Genomic DNA, 20456 nt, shown 5'->3' on the forward strand with positions numbered 1-20456 from the left:
CTCTGGCCTCCTTTTGGCATATTTACTAACTTCTTTCACACTTTGGTTCTGCAGGAAATAGCTCATTCATTCATTCCATCAGCTCCCACGTCAAAGGAAGAATCAATGTGCACAAACTGGGTATTATCATTAAACGGGAAGGAGGCTGAAGATGATGCTGATAATCTGGCAGAGCTGACCCTCCCCAGACTCCCCAATCCTCCCAGCCTCTCAAGCCCGGTGGGGGGGCAGTGTCCCCATATCAGCCTGCTCCTCAGGCCACCGCTGGCACTTCTCACCCCACACCCTACCATCCCTGCTGAAGGGGCTGGTCCCCCACCAGCGAATGGCAAAAAGACTCCCTTTTCTTCTGAAGAAGCAGTACGGGGAGACTGAAGACATGGCAAGGCCTTTGGCTCTTCAAGCAAAACTTAGAGACTGTGACAGAAGAACCACATGGTAGAAAGAAAGTTCAGTAGCAAAGGTGGGGACAAAGAAAGAAAAAGCTTTGAAAAGGTATTCATGTAACCAATATTTATTGAATATTGTTGATGTACATGGCAGACTCTGCAGGGAACAAAAGCAGGGTGACATCATTTGTGCCCTTAATGCTGTGGAAAAGGTGGCGGGGTGTGGGGGGAAGGAAGGGAAGAAGTAGAGCTAGAAATAGAAAAAGAAAGAAAAAGCAGAATAAACACTGAACCCAGAGACAGGAAGCATCCTGACCAAAGTCAGGGGTTGGGGAGAGTGCAGGGCAGTGTGGAGGGGAAACCTTCTACCTCTTCCTTGATTCTACCCTATACTCACACACAAGACCTCAAACACTTCAGGCCACCACCTGCCCAAGCAAATATAGCCCAGAGGTATTCCCATGCCATTGACTGCATTCCACAAACATCTTTTGAGCACTCCAAAGTGCCAAGCACTTAAGCTCTTGAATTCTGCTGAGAAGAATCAGAGGTGATTGGCATCTAAGGTGGTTGATTTGACAGTGTCCTTGATGCCTTAGAAACTTTAATCAGACATATCGAGTGGCACTGAGGCTTATAGGGACAGAAGACTAGAAATAAAAGGGAGAAATTCTGTACATTCCCCCACCAGATGGGGATAATCTTTCTTTTCTCACTGGGCTTTGTTAAGAGGTAAGTAACGTAAAGTTATGAGGCTACATAGAACAGTGTCCAAGACACAGTAGGTATTCTATAAAATCACCTGAACATTAGGTTTTCTCACTCAATTCTGGCATAACTGACTCTCATTACTGAATTTACCAGTTTTTCTGTTGAAATCGTTGCCTGGTTAGGTTGGAGGTATTCAGTCAGGCTGCTTGGTGTTGTTGGGGTCCCCATCACTATTACCCATCCTAGGAGCCCATGGGCACAACTAGGAAGTAATCACCATCATGGGAATGTAAGTTGGTGCAGCCACTATGGAAAACAGTATGGAAGTTCCTCAGAAAACTAAAAATAGAGCTACCATATGATTCTGCGTTCCCATTCCTGGGCATATACCCAGACAAAACTATAATTCAGGAAGATACATACACCCCTATGTTCATACCAGCACTATTCACGATAGCCAAGACATGGAAACAACCTAAATGTCCATCAACAGAGGAATAGATAAAGATGTGGTACATATATACAATGGAATATTACTCAGCCATAAAAAAAGAACAAAATAATGCCATTTGCAGCAACATGGACGCAACCAGAGATTATCATACTAAGTGAAATAAGTCAGAAAGAGAAAGACAAATACCATATGATATCACTTATATGTGGAATCTAAAATATAGCACAAATGAACCTATCCATGAAACAGAAACAGAACCACGGACATAGAGAATAGACTTGTGGTTGCCAAGGGAGAGGCAGGGAGGGAGAGGTATGGACTAGCAGTTTGGGGTTAGTAGATGCAAACTATTACATTTAGAATGGATAAACAACAAGGTCCTAATATATAGCACAGGGAACTATATCCAATCTCCTGGGATAAACCATAATGGAAAAGAATATTTAAAAAGAATATATATGTGTGTATAACTGAATCACTTTGCTGTACAGCAGAATTCTGAAAAATTGTAAATTATTCAATTCTGAATAACTGTAAATCAACTATACTTCAATTTAAAAACATAAAGAAAAAAAAGAAGTAATCACCATCAGATCTGTTTAGAAGCCACCCAAAGAGCCAGGCTATCGTAAACCAACTGATATTCTCGGTTGTGAGTGATAGAAACTGGCTCTGGATAACTTAAGCAAGAAAAGAAATATATCAAAAGGATATCAGGAAGCTCCAAAAATCAATAAGAGGACCAGAGACCCAGACTTGGGAAATGGACAAGAAAGGAGAGCTGGGAAATGATGGTGTCACTGGTCATGCTACTCCAAGAGTCTGGTTAGGCCACTGCCTGAGCGGCTGCCATTATCACACTGGACATGGCAGCAATTGGCTAGATGCTCCACTCTGCCTCCCCTAGAGAGTCAATGCCATTGCACTGGGCTCAATGCTGCTGCTGAGAACAGTTTCCAATCCACCCCAACCCTCTGCTCACCTCTTGAGGAGCCTCAGGTGTAAGGGACAGTGAGGAGGATGTGGCCCCTTCAGTTTAAGTAGGTGGAAGCAGGTACTATATTATAACAAGCAGGAAGCAGGATTCAGATGCTAGGTAGACAAAAGAGATAACACTGAGGGTTAAGGGTATGACCAGACTTAACTCCAAGTTACTTTGGAAACCCATACCTCAAGAACGTTTGAAGGCAAGACTCTAATAGGTTCTAAAACTGTTTTGGACCACTGTGTGGTATTCCAATAGTGGTAACACCAATGGAAATAAGGTTTGCCAAAGGGGACAGGTAAAGGATATGTTTGGCTGCAAATATAAAAAACCCCGATTTCATTGACTTGAACAAATAGGGATTTTATTTTTCTAATATAACAAAAGCTTTGAAGGTGAATGATTGCTACAAATGGCTCAGTGTCTCAGAGACATCAGGATTAAGTCTCTCTCTGCTATTCTCTTGGACATTTCCTCATTGTCACAAAATGGCTGCTATGGCTCTGGATATCATATCCAAGTCCATGGAAGGAAGAAGGGAGAAAGAAAGAAAAGGTCAAAAACAGCTGCATCATCTCCTTTGATCAAGAAAACAAGAACGTTTCCCAGCACTCCCCCTTCTTCTTTGCCACAGCCTTACTTCTACTTGTGCTTCATTTGCCCAAAGTGGGTCACGTGGCCATCCCTAATGGCAAGGATGATTAGAAAAAATGAAAACAGTATTGTCATGATTGGCCTCCACCAATTTTGAACCACGGCTTAGGCGGGGCACACTGCTACAATGTTAACGTGAGGAAGAGGAGGGAGGTGGATATTGGACAACTTATCTAAATTCTGGTATCAGATTTGGGCATTGCAGGATCAGACGTTGGACACACGAGCATGGGGGACAAGGGCCTTCCAGGAAGAGGTGACAGAGGAGCAGAAAAACACAGAGCATGTAGAGAGAACACTAGATGTGGCTGGGGTGTAGGCAGCTGCACTTTTGGTAATCTATCCTATAGAAATAAAATCACTGATTGCAAGGATATAGACCAAAAAAATTGTACTAGTGAAAATGTTCTGATAACAACCTATATGACCATCAACAGGGGAATGGCTGATTAAGTGAGGTATATCTACTCTATGGAATACAGACAGTCCTTGACTTACAACGGTTTGACTTACGATTTTTCAACTTTACAATGGTGTGAAAGTGATAGGCATACAGTAGAAACCACATTTTGAATTTTGATTTTTTTCCCGGGCTACTGATATGCAGTATGATACTCTCCTGATGCTGGGCAGCAGCAGTGAGCTGCCACTCCCAGTCAGCCACGTGATCACAATGGGAAACAACTGATACACTACAACCATTCTGTACCTGTACAACCTTTCTGTCTTTTCACTTTCAGTACAGTATTCAGTAAATTACATGAGATATTCAACACTTTATTAGAAAATAGACCTTGTATTAGGTGATTTTGCCCAACTGTAGGCTTATGTAAGTATTCTGAGCATGTTTAAGGTAGACTAGGCAAAGCTACAGTGTTTGGTAGATTAGGGGTATTAAATGCATTTTTAACTGGATGATACGTTCAACTTAAGACGGGTTTATCAGGTAACCCCATCATAAGTCAAAGAAGATTTGTACTATGCAGCTAAAAAACATGAAAAAATTAGCTCTCCATCTACAGACTCATTTTTTACTGGGAAAGAAGGAGCAAGTTGCAGAGAACTCTAATATAATCATTTTTGTATAAACAAGCAATAACATAATAGCTCCATACATCTGAGTGTAATTTATATGAGCATGGTGAGCATGGAGAAAGGGATAGACGTTACACCCCAGGCTGTTAACACTGGATATCTCAGGAGACAGGGTGGGAAATGAAAAGGAGATTGGTGAGATCATGTTTTTCTTTATGTATCTTTGAGAGCTTTACTGGTTGAAGTGAATATAGGTTTCTTTTATAAGTTTGGAATGCAACTTAACCAAAGCTGTTTAAAAGTAGTTGAGAACTAAATTACGAAGCGTCAAGTGTTACATGTGGCAGCGGGAAATCACTGAAGATTTGGGGGCAAAGGAATGATGGGATCAAGAAAATTAACCTGGCAGGAGGATGTATAATACATTAGAGGCAAGAGAGGCTGAGGATACACAGAATAATTAGAAGGTTTTTGCAGTAGCAGCTCAGCCAGAAGCTAATAAAGGACTGAACTATGATAGCAATAATGTGTGAAGTGAGGAAAAGGGGGCCCAGGCTACAGCCTGGGGACACACATGGGTGGATGTTAGGAGTGATCATGAGGGGGGAGTCTCCATTACATTCTGTCAACCAACACATCTTGCACTTTGAAAATCAGAATAAATGGCTGGAAAACCATAGTTCTTTTTCTTCTCCAACATCCTTGAGCATTGACTTGTTTGATATTTACACTATATGACTCAAAATAATCATTATTTTTCCATAAGATTTGTGTTATCTCCCTTATTAAATGGAGAAAACATCTTGTGATGTGAGACAATAAAGAATACTTACTGGTAGCCCCCCAAAATGAAGTGAACCCCCAAAGTTATCATTCATTCAGCACAGTTGATAGTACTTATGAGTGCCCTTTTCTTATTCATTCCTTGAACTAACAGCCCCAGTCTCTGACCCCTCGGAGTTACCATCCAGTGAAGAGGAGAGGAAATGCTGTGCGGTAAGTGCTCTGAGAGAGGGTTATATGGAAGCCCTAACCCAGTACCAGGGGGGAGTGTACAGGAAAATGGTATGTAAGCTGAGACCTAAAGGCAAAGGAGCAGTGAGCCAGGTTTGAAGAAGGACAGAAGGTCATTCCAGATATAAGGAAAAGCATTAACAAGGTCCTGAGGTGGGAAGTTGTATGGCACATTTGAGTAACCAAAAGGCAGCATGGATGGCCGGAGCTCAGGACAAGGGGCAGCAGGAGACAGACAAAGGCAGAAGGGGGAGCTGAGGCAAATTAAACCTCAGAGACTTGCCAGTCATGGGTTCAACTTGATTCGAAGAACAATGTGAACCCAGAAGCAAAAGCAGAGGAGAAACATGATCTCATATGCTTTTGTTGTTGTTGTTTAATATCACTCTGGCTTCTGAAGGGCTGAAGGGCTATGAGGAAACAAGCCAGGGTGCTCAGTGGTCCAGTTTCCCCATCAGGCTGGGAGCTGCCCAGGAGTTGAGTTGAGCCCAGCCCCATTCATACCTTTCTCCTCCTCTGTGTGGGTCCCCCTCTTGCTCAGCAAGGCCTCAGCTGCAGATGCATGCAGTTAACAGGCCAGGGAACACTCGACTAAGGTCAGTAAAAGCCCAGCAAGATTCCCCCAGAGTGATGGGTTGGGCTGCTGGGGATCTGAAGAAAAGAAGAGATGAGGATATGGATGAGGATATGGGAGTGAGGGAAGGCCTATTGCTCCTCTTCATGCCTCAATTTGTTTATCTATAAAACAGGGTATTCATGGTACTTACCTCAGAGACTTGCTGTTCTTAGCGTCTGGCACAAAGCAAACGTTCAAACAGTGTTAGCTTTTGCTTTTGACCTTCCTGAAAGACAGGTGGGACCCTAGGGCACGGATCTGTATTCCCTGCTGTCAGAGGAGCAACTGATTGGATCCTGGAGAATGTTTGAGAACCCCCTTGTCCAGGCAGGTCTCAGGACTACCAAAAGACCAAAGTTTGACAAAGTCTTACCTGAGCGTTTGGGCCAAGGTACGTGCTTGTGTTCCTATGATTTAAAAATCCTTGGATACAACCCTGGGTGGGGAAGGGAAGCTGCCCACTGCCCTCCTGCGAGACCCGGGCTGTACGGCAACGCCTCGGGTCCCAGCCTGAGACCCATGGGCCCAGCCGGCGGGGATGGAGCCTGGCGAGCTGGGGGCGGGCCGGCGCCGCGGAGGGGCGGGACTGGCGCTGCAGCCCGCGGTCCCGCCCACGGCGGAAGTGCCGCCGGGCCCGCCCCTCCCTCCCGAGGCAGGTTCCCCTCCTCGCCCTTCCCCCGCCTCGGTCTTCCCCGCGCAATTCGGCTCCTAGAGCTTGTTGGGCCAGGGCCTCAACACCAGTCCGAAGAGGAGGCCCCGGGTCTGAGTATCTGGCTGTCTCGGGTAATGCTCTCAGTCCCTCCCACTCCCCCGCCCTCGCTTCCATTCCTGCGTTACCGGCGCGGCAGCAGGCGCCGCGGGGGACAGCACAGGTAAAGACTCGGCTAGTGAGGGCGCAGGTGTGGACGGGCAGTGGAGAGGCTGATGGCACGTGCCCGGCTTTTTTCCAAAGCGACTGTATTGACACTGGGGTTCGGAGAGGGCGGACGCAGACCCCGGGAGCGCAGCACAGCACTGGGGAGGCAGAGGGGGCGGGACTGAAGCCCCCAGAGGTTGGGGGCCGGGTCATTCGTGTCCCCGCGTCTTGCGCAGGCTCCGTTGTGCACGAGAGGTGGTGAGCTGGTTGGGTGGGGGGCGGTTCGAGGCCGCGGCACCGGACGGTTATCCCCCACCAGCTCCTCGAGGTGACTGGGGTCTGACAGTCGCCCCGCCCGGGTGCGCAGTCTCAGGTTTGCAGAATGAAAATCAATAAAACCGATGCAATGGCAACGAACACGAAACACCTTGGGTTGTTATTATTTGAGTTTATTAAATTCTTTTTATTTTATTTTTTTTAATTTCCTTCTCGGAAAAGGTGGCTCTGATCAGAGCCTCGGAGACGTACGCAAAATGCCGCCTGGTCTCCCGGCAGTGGGTGGGACCCCCAAACCGCGCAAACTTCCCCGAGCGGCTGCGAGGGGTCCGGCGGCGGGAGGGGAGCCCCCGGTGCGCTCGGCTTCCGGATACGGCTTTCCTCCGCGCCTCATTGTCCTCACTTTAGGGCGCTGGTCCCCCCTTTCCATTCACGTTTCCCCAGTTCATCACCCCCACGCCCTGGGGGCCGCGCCTCCTCCCCTCCGCCGAGCTCTCCCCGGCGCTTTAAATAATGATATTTGCATGCAGGGAGCGATTCATAAATATGTCAGGGCCGGTGAAATATAGGCAACATTTCAAACTTTCTATTTAAAAAACATGAATTATGGCCGCGGAAAATGTGTTCCCATTTAAAGGCGATACGAAGTATTTGGTGTCTCGTCCCCGGGCCCATCCATCACACAGACAATAAAGAGAGTTTTTCGCCCTGACACCCGCGATTTATGGGCGCCCTTCTCTGCCCTCATCACTCACCCGCCGCGGCCGGCCCGGCGACAGGCCCCGTGGAGAGACCGGCGGCTGCCCACCCCCCCAGCCCCGCGCGCGCATTTTGCGCCCTCGTCAGCCCCCCAAGACCACCGCTCCCGAGGGGAAGCTCTTGCTCTGGGAGGCCGACGGTGATGGTCTGGGCAACCAGGTGGGAGCCGGAACCACACTCATCCTCTCACCTCCGCGCAAGCCTGTATCAAGACTGGGTTGAGCGGGCCGCCAAGCGGCCTTGCGGGCCGGCTCTGCGTCCGAGCCTCGCCCGCCAAGCGCGGCACCGCGCGGGGAAGTTTGCAGAGCAGGCAGCGGGAGGTTATTTACGTGCGGTTTCGAGGTGAGGGGAGAGGGCTGGGCAGGGGGCTCTCCAGGGGACTCCTTCTGCCCGGGGCAAAAGGCGAGTTGGTCCCAAGCTTTCTTGAGCCCGGCTGGGCGCACGCTTCTGGGTAAAGCTTTTTCTGCAACTTTTACAAAGCCGCCTCCTCCCTGGTGCGATTCCCACAATCACATCCTGGGAGTCCGCGGCATCTTGGAAACTATTTTTACGGACAGAGGCCGAGAAGTGGGCGAGAAATAAGGAAGGGGAGGCGCCTGCCCTCGCGTTTCGCCGCGGACCAAGCTCAGACACCCGGTGCCCTCTTCGCCCACCGCCCCACTTTGCGCGCGCTGTCCTCTCAAAGGTACCACCGAATCTCTGCTGCAGACTTGCTTCGTAGAAAGTTCGAGCTTCATCTGCCGTGAAATTTGCTTTCAGTTTTCGCCCCGGACGGACTCGGCCCGGCGGGCTCCCGAAGCACAGGCAGAGGCGGGCGACTGCCAGGCACTGCCGGGCAGCGAGAGGCTGCTCGGCCTGAGCGCGCTGACAGTCCAGCCTCCCTCGGAGGCCAGACCTGCCGCCTTATGAGCACGAGGAGCCATCTCGCGTCCCGTGCTGGGCCGATGCGTCTCCGTACACGGGAACCGGGAGCGGTTTCCTGCTGGACGAATGCGAGCTGGATTTATTCGGATACAGACAGCGCAACCCGCAGCCAGAGAAATTATGTCGATTCTAAAAATGACAAGGTTGAATTTATTAGATTAAGATTCATGTGTAAGTGCAGGGAGATGAAAATTATACAAAGAGCTCCACGTCCAGTGTGAATGGAAGATTGCTTCCGGCTTCAAGGGCATGTAACATAACATCTGAATATTTAGATATGTAGAGGGATATAAAATATTATTAAATTCTTGGTGTGTGCACATATAGTTAAGTTGGAAAAATTCTAGGGCAAGTGTCATTTTACAGCCCCTGCTTGGGTGTATCTGGGCTCGAGATAGTACTTATGTCCAAATAACTACGCAGCAAAATATATCCTATAGCCAGAGTGAGTTCCACATCGTTGAGGTGTGCGGTACGTGTACCTCTTTAAATATCCGCGGCGTGGCATAGTGAAATAAATACATTTAAGAAAAGCAGGCGCGCAGATAATTAAGCCACTGCAACGCTACAATATTTCTGGGTAAGGAAATAACTGTTCCTACTAGGTCGGCTGTGGAAAATGCACATAAATGGGGGGCTTTCGGGACTGCGTGGTAGGGGCCACGGGTTCTGCAGCTCCAGGCGCCGAGCACTCTGAGGTGGCCTCTATTCCATATCTGCTGCTTCGGACCCTGGAGTGACTACTGGGAGAGGCTCAGCCCCGACAGCCAACACTGCTGGGCCTTGGGGGTTCTCCCCCATACTGAGAGGGAGACTTTCTGAGGTGCTGAACTCAGCATTTAGGGTACTAAGGCCTGAGATCCTGCGGGCAGCCGCTCCCCCTCAGACACTTCAACCACCCCTCAATCCCGGCTCCACCAGGCCAGAGCAGTGACTATTTGGGCCTATAGATTTGGAGCAAGAGCGCAAAAAAGGGTGGATCGCGCTTGATTCCGAAGCATCCCAAAGCTCAAAGCCGGAGGCCACCGGGAAGAAGGCCACGATTTCACACCCGTGAGGAATCCAGGCCCCACCCGGGCCTCCGAACATCAGTTGAGGCTATAGATGCAGTTATCTGGGTGTATTTACTTATGAAATGTTAGGCACCCCTCACATACTCAGTGCCGAGGCCCAGATGCCCCGTGGGTCTCCCCCGCGTATTTGCAAAGCCCAGGCAACGCCACCAGCTAGGTCAGTGACATTGCAGCTGTGAAATTCCAAGACCAAATACTAATTCCAGAATAGGGAGCTTGCGACCGTCCACCCATCTCACTGACCTGGTCTCTCTTTTTTTCTCACCCCTCCAAACGCACCCAACCCTTAAACAGGCGCAGAGCTTCTGAGAACCCCTGCGTGGGGAGAAGTTAGGAAGGACTTGGTCCTGAGTTCCTGGGAATTGCACACACTCCTGAGGCAGCCCTGCCGCAGAGAAGTAACCCGGGCCCTGAGAATGCCCTGTTCAGCGAGTGTGGTTGCGCTGAAGTGGTATATACGGTATACTGAGAGAAGGGAGAGAGAATAGGAAATATTCCCTGCCTAGTAGGAAAAGTATAAATGAAGAGGGGGGAAAGGAAGAAAACGGGTAGGGAACCAAGAAAGAAGCGGGAGAGGAAACAAAAACGAGTAAGGGGGCGGGGTGGGGAAGAACCAGGGGAAGCGAGCCGAGAAGAGTGCAGGCCTTGGCGAGGCCCGGAGACCAGGCCAGGCTGTGGTCCTGGCAAGCCTGGTACCCCCACCCCACCCCTGGGTCCCAGAAGAGGCGAGGGCCGCCCGGCACCGTCCCCCACCAGCCCATCGAATCTGGGCCCGGCTCCCAGTCCGGAGGGGCGGGCCTGGGTGCAGCGGCCTCCGCTCGCCCTTTCTCTCCCAGCTCCCAGGGGACCACACGGCGGGGCGGGAGGGAGGAAGGGGGTGCCCCAAGGGGCGCACGCCAGTCCGGGACTGTTTGGGCGCTCTGGGCCAGGCTTTCCAGCTCGCCGGGCCTGACCTGTCAGGCGGATTATCTTCGAGGGAGATTAATAGGGGAGGCGGGCTGCAATAATAATCGTTTTGTTTGATGTGACAACTCTGATAGGCGTTGATTTACTTACAAACTGATAGGCTTTTAATTGAGCGCCTCCGCCGAGCCCGAGATGAAAGGGAAGCGGCGGTGAAAGGCGGCCCGCCTGCCCTCCGGCCTCAATACTGATTAGCCATCTCGACAGTGAATAGTTCAAGGCATTTTCAAACTTTTTTCCTCAGCTCTCTCCCCTTCCTTCTCCTCCCACCCCCTCCTCAAATATCTGCCATGCCCACTCCTTTTTTAGAGAAAACAAATCATTTCCATTGTGTGCAAATAAAATCCGCAGGACATCCAGGCCATTCGCCGCTGGGGGTTGGCGGCATTAGACCTAGGAATTAATAACTCCCTTACCCCCACGGCCTGCGCGGCCTCCGGGGATTTGGCCTCCCCCTCGAGATGGGCAGGCTCGGACGCTGGCGCCTACCGAAAACCCCGGGCGCGCAGACCCCTAGGCGCCCCCGTGCGCTCGGACCTTCGGAGTCGGATTTTGTGAAGAGCGAATGCACGCGTACTGAGACCCACGCCCGCGCTACACCGCGCAGGCCCGCGAGCTTGGGCGACCACACCGCGGCACGCCCATTCCGGGGGACGCGGGGGCCACTCTCTGGTTCCCCCAGCCGCCGGGGCGTAAAAAGAAAGCTGCTGGAATTACAGGAGAGGGAATGGACTGAGTCTGGAGACTGCAGGGCGAGGGCTAGGCAGGGACGCCCGCGGTCACCTGCATATCTGGCCGCCGCCCCCAGCATTCAGTGTCCGGGCCTCACCGGGAGGCCGCGGCGACACGGGGCCCATGGCTGGGAGATCTACAGTTGATCTGGGCCAACAACCGACAACCATGCACCCAATGACACAGACATACACCAACAGACCCGCAGATACAGGCGGCCTCACAGTGTCTGCCCTGCAGAGACAGCTTAGAACCGTCCCGTCCTCAGCAATGGGCACCTGGGACTCACTCCCCAAAGATTATTCGGACAACCTTCACAACCTCGCTTGTGGCCTCGCCATCGTCTCACGGACTCACCTTCCTCCGTTGCCGCACAGGCAGACACTCCAAAGCCCCTTGAATTTAGGTGTGTTATTACACCTAAACACACGCTCACATACACCGACAAACTCCCCATATACACAGCGCCTCACTCCCCTCTTCTCCAAATTATCTTTAGACAAGTTACCATCTCATGAAGTTTACCAACCTAAGGAATCAAGGGATAAGATTAAAACGCATAAAAAGAATGCCTACGAGAAAATTCTAAAACTCACCCCCAGAAAGTTCTCGGTACCTGTTCGGAGTGGGAGACAGAGACAAAAATGAGGGAGAGAGGAATGGGGTGGTGAGAGAGGAGAGGGCGAGCACGCCGAGGGCAGGTCCCAAACCCGACTTCTGCGCCTAAGGGGCTCAGGGCCGGCTGAGCACGGGTGGAAACTGGGTCTCCAGGCCCGGCCCCCGCCCCCGCGCGGGTACAGACTGGCTCCAGGCTCCCCAGCGCTCCCAGCACCACCATTTATCAAAAGGACTTGACAACAAAAGAAGAGCCGGGGCGGAAAAGTGGGGGAGGGGATATTCAAAGTATTCCAAGTCCTTCCGACGAAGGGGATGTGTCCTCCTCTCACCCGCTTCCAGTTTCTGCGAGTTTTTGGAGGTGACCCCCGAACTCGCTCCGGACGCTCCCAAAGCCCTGACAACTCACTCAGCGGCACAGGCATTCATACACACTTCTGCGCTCTGATCCAGGTACACGGAGGCACGCACAGCGCCTCCCCTCTTCCTTCCAAACAGCCAGAGTGACGGTGCAAATCGAGGGGAACGCGGCAGTCCCGCTCCGCTTCCCTGGAAGAGCCGGTGTTCCCACAGGCAGCTGCCCCCTCTCTCTCTCTCACTCCTTCTCTCCTCTCTCCCCGCGCCGGTCAGTCCCGGCTCGGCGTTCCAATAAATTCGAGCGAGCAGCCCGGAGTAAACCCGGCTACCAAGACTGCGGGGATGCCGCGGGGTGAGGGAGGGTGGAGAGGGGGCCTGAGTGAGCGTGAAACGTTATCTCGTGCAAGGACCCCTGGTCAGGCCTCTTCTTCCCAGTCTCTCAGCCCTAGCCACGATGGGGGGCGGGTGTCAAAGAATTGAGGCGGGGCTACCCCACCATTGACCTCCAGGACTCAAGGTTACGTTGATGGTGTGGCTCTTAGAAAGAAGTCTCCGAGTTTGGAGTCGGGTCACCACGGAGGGCGGGGTCCGCGGCAGGCTGGCAGCGTGACGACTGCACACTACACGCCCTTGAAGGGACTACCCTGGCGCGGGGGGGGGGGAGGAAGTAGAGGGGACGACTCTCCCGTGTTAGACGTCGCCACCGCCCGTCTCGGATACCCTGTGCTGCCCGGAACTCCGCGGCCCCAAAGGACCGGAATTCCCCAGAGGTGGAAGGTTGTATCTCTCTCTCCGATATTGAGAGGAGCGAGGCGCACACCCCAGGCCAGCGCACCCCTCTCAGCGCCCTGGGCGCACCTGCGCACTTTACTCTCACTATTCATTTTCCTGACACTGAGTGCCTCTTTCTCCTCTTTCATTCTTTTTCTTAGAGCCCCTGCCTCTCATCCCAGGAGGCTGCTCCTCTTTCCCCCTCCTCCAGTTCCCCCTCAGTCTCTTCCTTCCTCTCCGTCTCTCTCTCCCCCTCTTTTTGCCTTCAAGTCGCACCCGCCTTGTAATCAGCAACAAAAGCTGACATAAATCACCGTCGGATTGACAAGAGCTGACAAATAACTGATTGATTGCGGTCGAGGAACATTGACAATTGATGGAGGGGTGGAGATGCCCAAAGAACGGGGCGGGGGGGGGTAGAAGAGAGGGTAGCAGGGGAGAGTAAGAATGGAGGGGGGCTGAGTGTGAAACAGAGGAAACATGTGACCCCCGCTCCTGCCCCAATCTGCGCATCCCCGGGCGTCACGTGGCCGGGAAGGGCGGGGAGCCTAGCACACCAAGCGGAGACAGGCCTCCACCGCCTCCGCTGCCCACCCAGCTTCTGGTTTCTCCGCCGGCGAATCTCGAGAAATCAAAGCGGGCGGGCGGACTTCCTCCAACACCCGCTCCCCACCTTTCCTTACCCAGGCGGCCGCACCGCTAGAGACTTAGTTACCACTGAGGAGGAGGAGGAGAGAATATTTGGTGTGCGGGCCCCCTGTGCGGCCCTGGAGTTGACAGTCCGGCTGTTGTCCAGACTCCCGCCAGTGCTCCTTCTGAACACCCCCAAACTGTTCCTCACACACACACCCTCCTGCAAAAGAAGGTTTCAGTTTATTCTCCAGCTGGGGAAAGGACGGACGACGAGGAAGAAAAAAGACGGAGGCGGCAGACAGCAAACGTAGAATAAATGTCCAGCTCGTCCTCCGAGCGAAATCAGGGGAGGGGAAACGCAGGGGGAGCGGCGAAGAGGGAGCTGCCCATTAAAACCAGCGCTGAGAGTCCTGGCGGCGGCGGCGGCTGCGGCGCGGGACGCGTCACATCCCCTTGACCCTCCAATCACCTCGGGCTCCCATTTGATTGGAAGGCGGCAAAGGCTTTAATCTCCCCCTCGGTGCAGCTGCTTTTGAAGTGAGTTTCCTCGCCAGAGCCCAGGCTGGACAGGCAGCGGCTCACATCGCGGAGAGCAGCGCAGGCGCTAGCGCCGGGCCGCGAGTGCGCAGCGCAGGGGCACAGCCCGAGGCGGACACCGCGAGCCACCCGGCACCCCCGCAGTCGGGCCCGCTCCTCCCGCTCGGCCACGGCTCCGCTGCGGGCCACCCAGGATTATTCGCTTCTGGCTCCAGGCGCCGAGAAGGCGCTCTGGGCGCCCGTGATCGCCGCGCCAGCTCCTCCTCCTCCTGCTGCTGCTCGTGCTCCCCCGGCGAGCGCGCAGCCCCGAACCCGCCCCGCGCCTCCAGGAGCCCTCCCCCCGCTGCTCCCATGCGCGCGGGTGGGTCATGAGCACAGCGCCCTCGCTTTCTGCCTTAAGAAGCAGTAAGCACAGCGGCGGCGGCAGCGGCAGCGGCGGCGGCGGCGGCAGCGGCAGCGGCAGTGCGGACCCTGCCTGGACCAGCGCGCTCTCTGGAAATAGCTCCGGCTCCGGCCCCGGCCCAGGCTCGTCCCCGGCCGGCAGCACCAAGCCTTTTGTGCACGCCGTGCCCCCCTCTGACCCTCTCCGCCAGGCTAACCGCTTGCCCATCAAGGTGCTGAAGATGCTGACGGCACGGACTGGCCACATTTTGCACCCCGAGTACCTGCAGCCCCTGCCTTCCACTCCCGTCAGCCCCATAGAGGTAAGGACCCTATCCCTGGATCGCGCTGGGACCACCACCCTGGCTGCCCCTTCACAGGATTTCTTTTTCTCGGGATCGGGGTGGGGGGAATGGAAGGGGGTGTCGGAGTGATTCAGCTCCGGGATGAGAGAAGAAGACAGTGCTCCCGCACCTTAAAACTAGGGCGGAAAGAGGGGAGGAGGTAGAATGAGGTGTGAATGCTAGAAGGCAAGGCAGCCGAAACTTGTTTCTCCCTTTGGTGTTAAAGCCCCTACCCCGACCCAGGTCCGCTCATTCTCAGCCTGGAAGATAGGAGCCCGGGAGCCCAAAATACGGTTCCAAAGTCCCAGTCCTCCGGTTCTCCAGAAACTGGTGTTTGTACACAGCCTCTAAGGCGCCAACCACCCGAGCCCTTACTCGAATTAGGGGTGTGTGGGGGTGCGTGGGGTTACAGTTCTGGGTCAAAGAGTCAGAAACCAAAACATTTTGCAATTTTTAAGAATACAGTTATCGCTTAGAGAGGACAGGAAAGATCGTGATGGCGGGCGGGGCGGGGAGTGCTGTGGCCTTTCTCAAGAGCGAGAATGTGTGTGTAGAAGGGGTGTCGCCTAGAATTGCGCCTTGGGTCTGGGAGGATCTTTGCGGGTCTTGGCGGAGGTGCGTTTGAAACCTAGAAGCCAGGTTTCTAAAGGGTTTCCCCTTTTTTCTTTGTGCCCCCCCCCCCACGTCTGATTCCCCGCAGCTTGATGCCAAGAAGAGCCCGCTGGCGCTGTTGGCCCAAACATGCTCTCAGATCGGGAAGCCCGACCCCTCGCCCTCGTCCAAACTCTCCTCGGTCGCCTCCAACGGGGGAGGCGCGGGCGGTGCCGGCGGCGGCGCCGGGGGCGACAAGGACGCAAAGTCGGGCCCCCTCAAGATGAGCGACATCGGCGTGGAGGACAAGTCGAGTTTCAAGCCGTACTCCAAACCCGGCTCGGATAAGAAGGAGCCGGGAGGCGGCGGCGGCGGAGGCGGGGGCGGCGGGGGCGGCGGCGGGGGGGTTTCGGCGGAGAAGTCAGGATTCCGGGTACCGAGCGCCACCTGCCAGCCATTCACGCCCAGGACAGGCAGCCCAAGCTCCAGCGCCTCGGCCTGCTCGCCAGGAGGCATGCTGCCTTCGGCCGGGGGCGGCCCGGAGGGCAAGGACGACAAGAAGGACCCCGAGGCGGGCGGCGCCGGTGGCGGCAGCAAGGGCTCCGGGGGCGCCTCGGCCGAAGGGGGACCCACGGGGTTGGCGCACGGCCGGATTAGCTGTGGCGGCGGGATTAATGTGGACGTGAACCAGCACCCAGATGGGGGCCCCGGGGGCAAGGCTCTAGGCTCGGACTGCGGCGGCTCATCGGGCTCCGGCTCCGGCCCCAGCGCGCCCACCTCCTCCTCCGTGTTGGGCTCTGGGCTGGTGGCGCCCGTGTCGCCCTACAAGCCGGGCCAGACAGTGTTCCCTCTGCCTCCCGCGGGCATGACCTACCCAGGCAGCCTGGCTGGGGCCTACGCCGGCTACCCGCCCCAGTTCCTGCCACACGGGGTGGCGCTCGACCCCACCAAGCCGGGCAGCCTGGTGGGGGCGCAGCTGGCGGCGGCCGCGGCGGGCTCTCTGGGGTGCAGTAAGCCCGCCGGCTCGAGCCCCTTGGCCGGAGCGTCGCCGCCGTCCGTGATGACAGCCAGTTTGTGCCGGGACCCGTACTGCCTCAGCTACCACTGCGCCAGCCACCTGGCGGGGGCGGCGGCAGCCAGCGCGTCGTGCGCTCACGATCCAGCCGCGGCGGCTGCGGCTCTCAAGTCCGGATACCCGCTGGTGTACCCCACGCACCCTCTGCACGGCGTGCACTCATCGCTAACCGCTGCCGCGGCTGCCGGCGCCACACCGCCCTCTCTGGCCGGCCACCCCCTCTACCCCTACGGCTTCATGCTCCCTAACGACCCACTCCCCCACATCTGCAACTGGGTGTCGGCCAACGGGCCTTGCGACAAGCGCTTCGCTACGTCCGAAGAGCTGCTGAGCCACTTGCGGACCCATACGGCCTTCCCCGGGACAGACAAACTGCTGTCGGGCTACCCCAGCTCTTCGTCTCTGGCCAGCGCTGCAGCGGCCGCCATGGCTTGCCACATGCACATCCCCACGTCGGGCGCCCCGGGCAGCCCCGGGACGCTGGCGCTGCGCAGCCCTCACCACGCGCTGGGACTCAGCAGCCGCTACCACCCCTATTCCAAGAGCCCGCTCCCCACGCCCGGCGCTCCCGTGCCCGTGCCCGCCGCCACCGGACCCTACTACTCCCCCTACGCCCTCTACGGACAGAGACTGACCACGGCCTCCGCGCTGGGGTACCAGTGAGGACGGTCGGGAGGGCTGTTGAGGGAAAGAAAAGAACTGGGGGGTGGGGAAGAGCCGAGGGAGGGGCGGGAACAGGGCAGAGGCTACTGTCACCCGCGCGTGGGGATCACCCGGGCCAGAAAAGGAAAAAATATATATATACCGTATCTATCTACCCGAAACAGCGACCGAGACCCGGTGGGAAACTCACTCCTCTTTTCCCCACCTCTCATCTCCCCACCCAAACTTTATAAAAGTTGAAAAACTATCATTTGACTTTTTATAGAAAAAGAAGGAAAAAATAATTGAGAAAGTGTTCATCTGAGGACTGCATCGGTGGACACTGGTATTTATTTATGTTAGCTCCAAGCGGACCCGTGGTTCAAAAGTGCATTACTTAGTTTGAGCTCCGTAGGTAAAAAGGAAGAGGGGGAAAAAATTAAAACTTGAGGGTAAAAATGTGGAAAACAAACCCTCCCGTCCCTTGTAGATTATAAATAAATACAAAACCGCCACAGAACTAGAGGTCTTCTCTTTAATGTTACTTTAAAATTGCTATGATTGTATTGTACGTTCTTATTTAATGTCTGATTGAAACAAATTTACCTGCATGTTTGTTACAAAAAATGAAAAAAAAAAACAAAACAAGTCACAATTTGTCAGCTCTGATTTCAAATTGCAATTATTTTTAAGGTGTATACCATCGAAAGAGAATGGATATTTTTTTGTATGTAGTCTGGAAGAAAAAAAAAGGAAAAACAATTCTATTCCAAAACCTCATTTGCCTTATTTTGTTCTTTAAAAGGAACACTTAACTATTTTTAATTTTTAAGTCCACCCGCTGAGAAGGGGACAAGTAAGGTTTACGTCATGTACTAAAATAATAGACAATGTATCGCTTTAAAGATTAAAATTCCGTATATTTGATGTATTAAAAGGTTTTACTTCTTATTATTATCCTTTTTTATGTTTGGTTAAAGGGAAAGAAGAGCATGGCAGTTTTGGCCTCAGTGGGTTCCCTGGGCCTCATGGCTACTCATTCTTCCCAGGACCGTGGCCGCATTTACGATTGTTTGGTTGTGATTTTCAGGAAGAGGCAAAGGCTTCAGACGGGCTGGCCAGTCGTGGGGTTGGCCTTGGGGAAAATATTTTTAAAGGAGATTTCACAATTTGGAAAGATAGTGTCCTTAGCTATCGCTAATTTCGTTTTTAATATTTCTCCCAGCAGCTGGTTTGTTAAAAGTGAAAGAAAAGAAAAGGATTTTTTAATTTCTCCCGACTGAGATTTTCGGGAGTTTGGGTTTCGTTTTGTGCAGAGAGCGGCGCAGGTCGGGACTCGCCCGCTCGGCCTCGGCCCGGAGGAGATGCCTCTACCCGCTGTCACTCTCTTGGCTTTCCAAGCATCCCCCGTTCCGGGCGGGCAGCCGGGACCGACTGTGGGTCGGAGGGCGCTTGGGAACCTGTTTCCCAGGCCTGGGGAGGAGAGCGCGCAGGAGCCCTCTTGTCCCTAGGGGGAAAATTAGTTCGCTTTCCTTTTCTTCTTCTGGCTGCGGAGGGCCAAAGGCGGCCACCAGCCGACCCCCTCCAGACACCACCCTCCCCCCGGGCTGCTTCCTCTCTCCGGAGTCGGGACCCGCGTCAGGCCGGCGCCGCGGCTGCTTTTCCGCATCCCGATTTCTCTGCAGTCTGCGCTTTATCCCAGTCTGCGCCGCAGGAGAGCGCGCCCGGGCCCGGGACCCGGAAGCCCCTTCCAGTTCGGCCCCGCGAGGGTCCTGGCGCCCACTGTCGCCCTCGCTGGGGCGACCAGATGGACGCCGACGGCCGTTCAGGGTTGCGAGCTCAGCTCCGCAAAGGCGCGGCGGGACTCTCCGTCCGGGCGCGAATCCCCGCGCGGCGCACCGCTCCCTTCTCCCCAGCTTGAGCGGCAGGACGGAGCTGCCTGAAGCGCCCATGGAACCAGGCAGAGAAGATGTCTAATCTTTGGGGGACGGGGGGGCGGGTGTCCAAGGCCCACCCCCACCCCCCACCCGCAATCACACACACACACACTCATACTCCAAGCCCGGGAGCAAGTCCTGGTCTCTGGCTGTTTGGGCGCTCGCCCCGCCGGGTCCGCGGGAGTTCTGGGTCCAGAGCTCGCCTTTCCTGGGATCCTGGGACCCTGGAGTCGCGGCGCTGAGCGCGCGACCCGAACTCTTCTCTCCCCAGGGTCAGGCCGTTCTGGGTTCTCCGAGCCACCGGTCTCCCTCGGCGTCAAGCTCCCCCTGCTGCCTCGGGAAGCTCACCGCCGCGCAGAGGCCGCCCTCGGCCTCAGACTTCGGTCAGTCAACCGCGCGGCCCCCGCCGCCATTTGCTCGAGGGTTGGTGACTCTGAGATTTTTACACCCTCCTCCCAGCGTCAGCCTCACGCCTGCGGGACCTTTTCCCGTGTTGAACGCAAAGCAGGCCCGGCGACCTCCGGGACGCCGCGGGGAGCTCCTAGGCCTCCTCCTGGAGAGGACTTGGTAGAGGAAGACAGGCTTCGCATCGCCCACCCGGAGGGGGCAGCCTCCCGCGCCTCCGAGCCGCCTGCCCGCACTGCACCCGGGACGACGCCGTCTTGCTCCCACTCTGGACCGGCTAAGAGAGGCTGGGCTGGGCCTAGCTGGGTCTAGCTTATTGAGAATCTCGGCCGATGGAGCGACTTGTCACCCGCAGGCTCTCGGACAGACACACACACACACACCCCAGTGGGATGGGAGGACATTCGAGGAGGTGGTGCGGCCCGAGTCCCGAGGACTTCAGTGCCCACGGCTTGTGACATGAAAACCAGGCCCTTGCTCACCCCTCACCAGCACCAGCCCCACGCCCCTGGCCACTCCGACCCATACGCTTCGCTCTCCTTTGCCTCGAGTCTTCGGGCAGGGCCACCACACCTTGCCCGCCGGGACCCACTTAGGAGGGAAGGACCTAGAAATTCCCCAGCCCTGGAATTTCAGGTCTGGGACCGGCACGGAGACGAACCTGGGCACGCTCGTGCCTTCACGCCCAGTCTCGATATTTTATTAACAAAAATCAAACCCAAAACGC

General features: G+C 54.8%; 1 protein-coding gene across 1 annotated transcript; it reads left to right on the forward strand.

Annotated features, from left to right (window-relative positions):
• The first annotated feature begins 13651 nt into the window (after positions 1 to 13651).
• ZNF503 (zinc finger protein 503) lies at positions 13652 to 18338 on the forward strand. The gene is made up of 2 exons (XM_059053145.2): positions 13652 to 15058; positions 15780 to 18338. The coding sequence occupies exons 1-2, from the start codon at positions 14723 to 14725 to the stop codon at positions 17406 to 17408; spliced, it is 1965 nt and encodes a 654-aa protein (XP_058909128.1). The 5' UTR covers positions 13652 to 14722; the 3' UTR covers positions 17409 to 18338.
• The last annotated feature ends 2118 nt before the right edge of the window (positions 18339 to 20456 follow it).

This window comes from Kogia breviceps, chromosome 2 (genome assembly GCF_026419965.1).
Source record: "Kogia breviceps isolate mKogBre1 chromosome 2, mKogBre1 haplotype 1, whole genome shotgun sequence".
NCBI lineage: Eukaryota > Metazoa > Chordata > Mammalia > Artiodactyla > Physeteridae > Kogia > Kogia breviceps.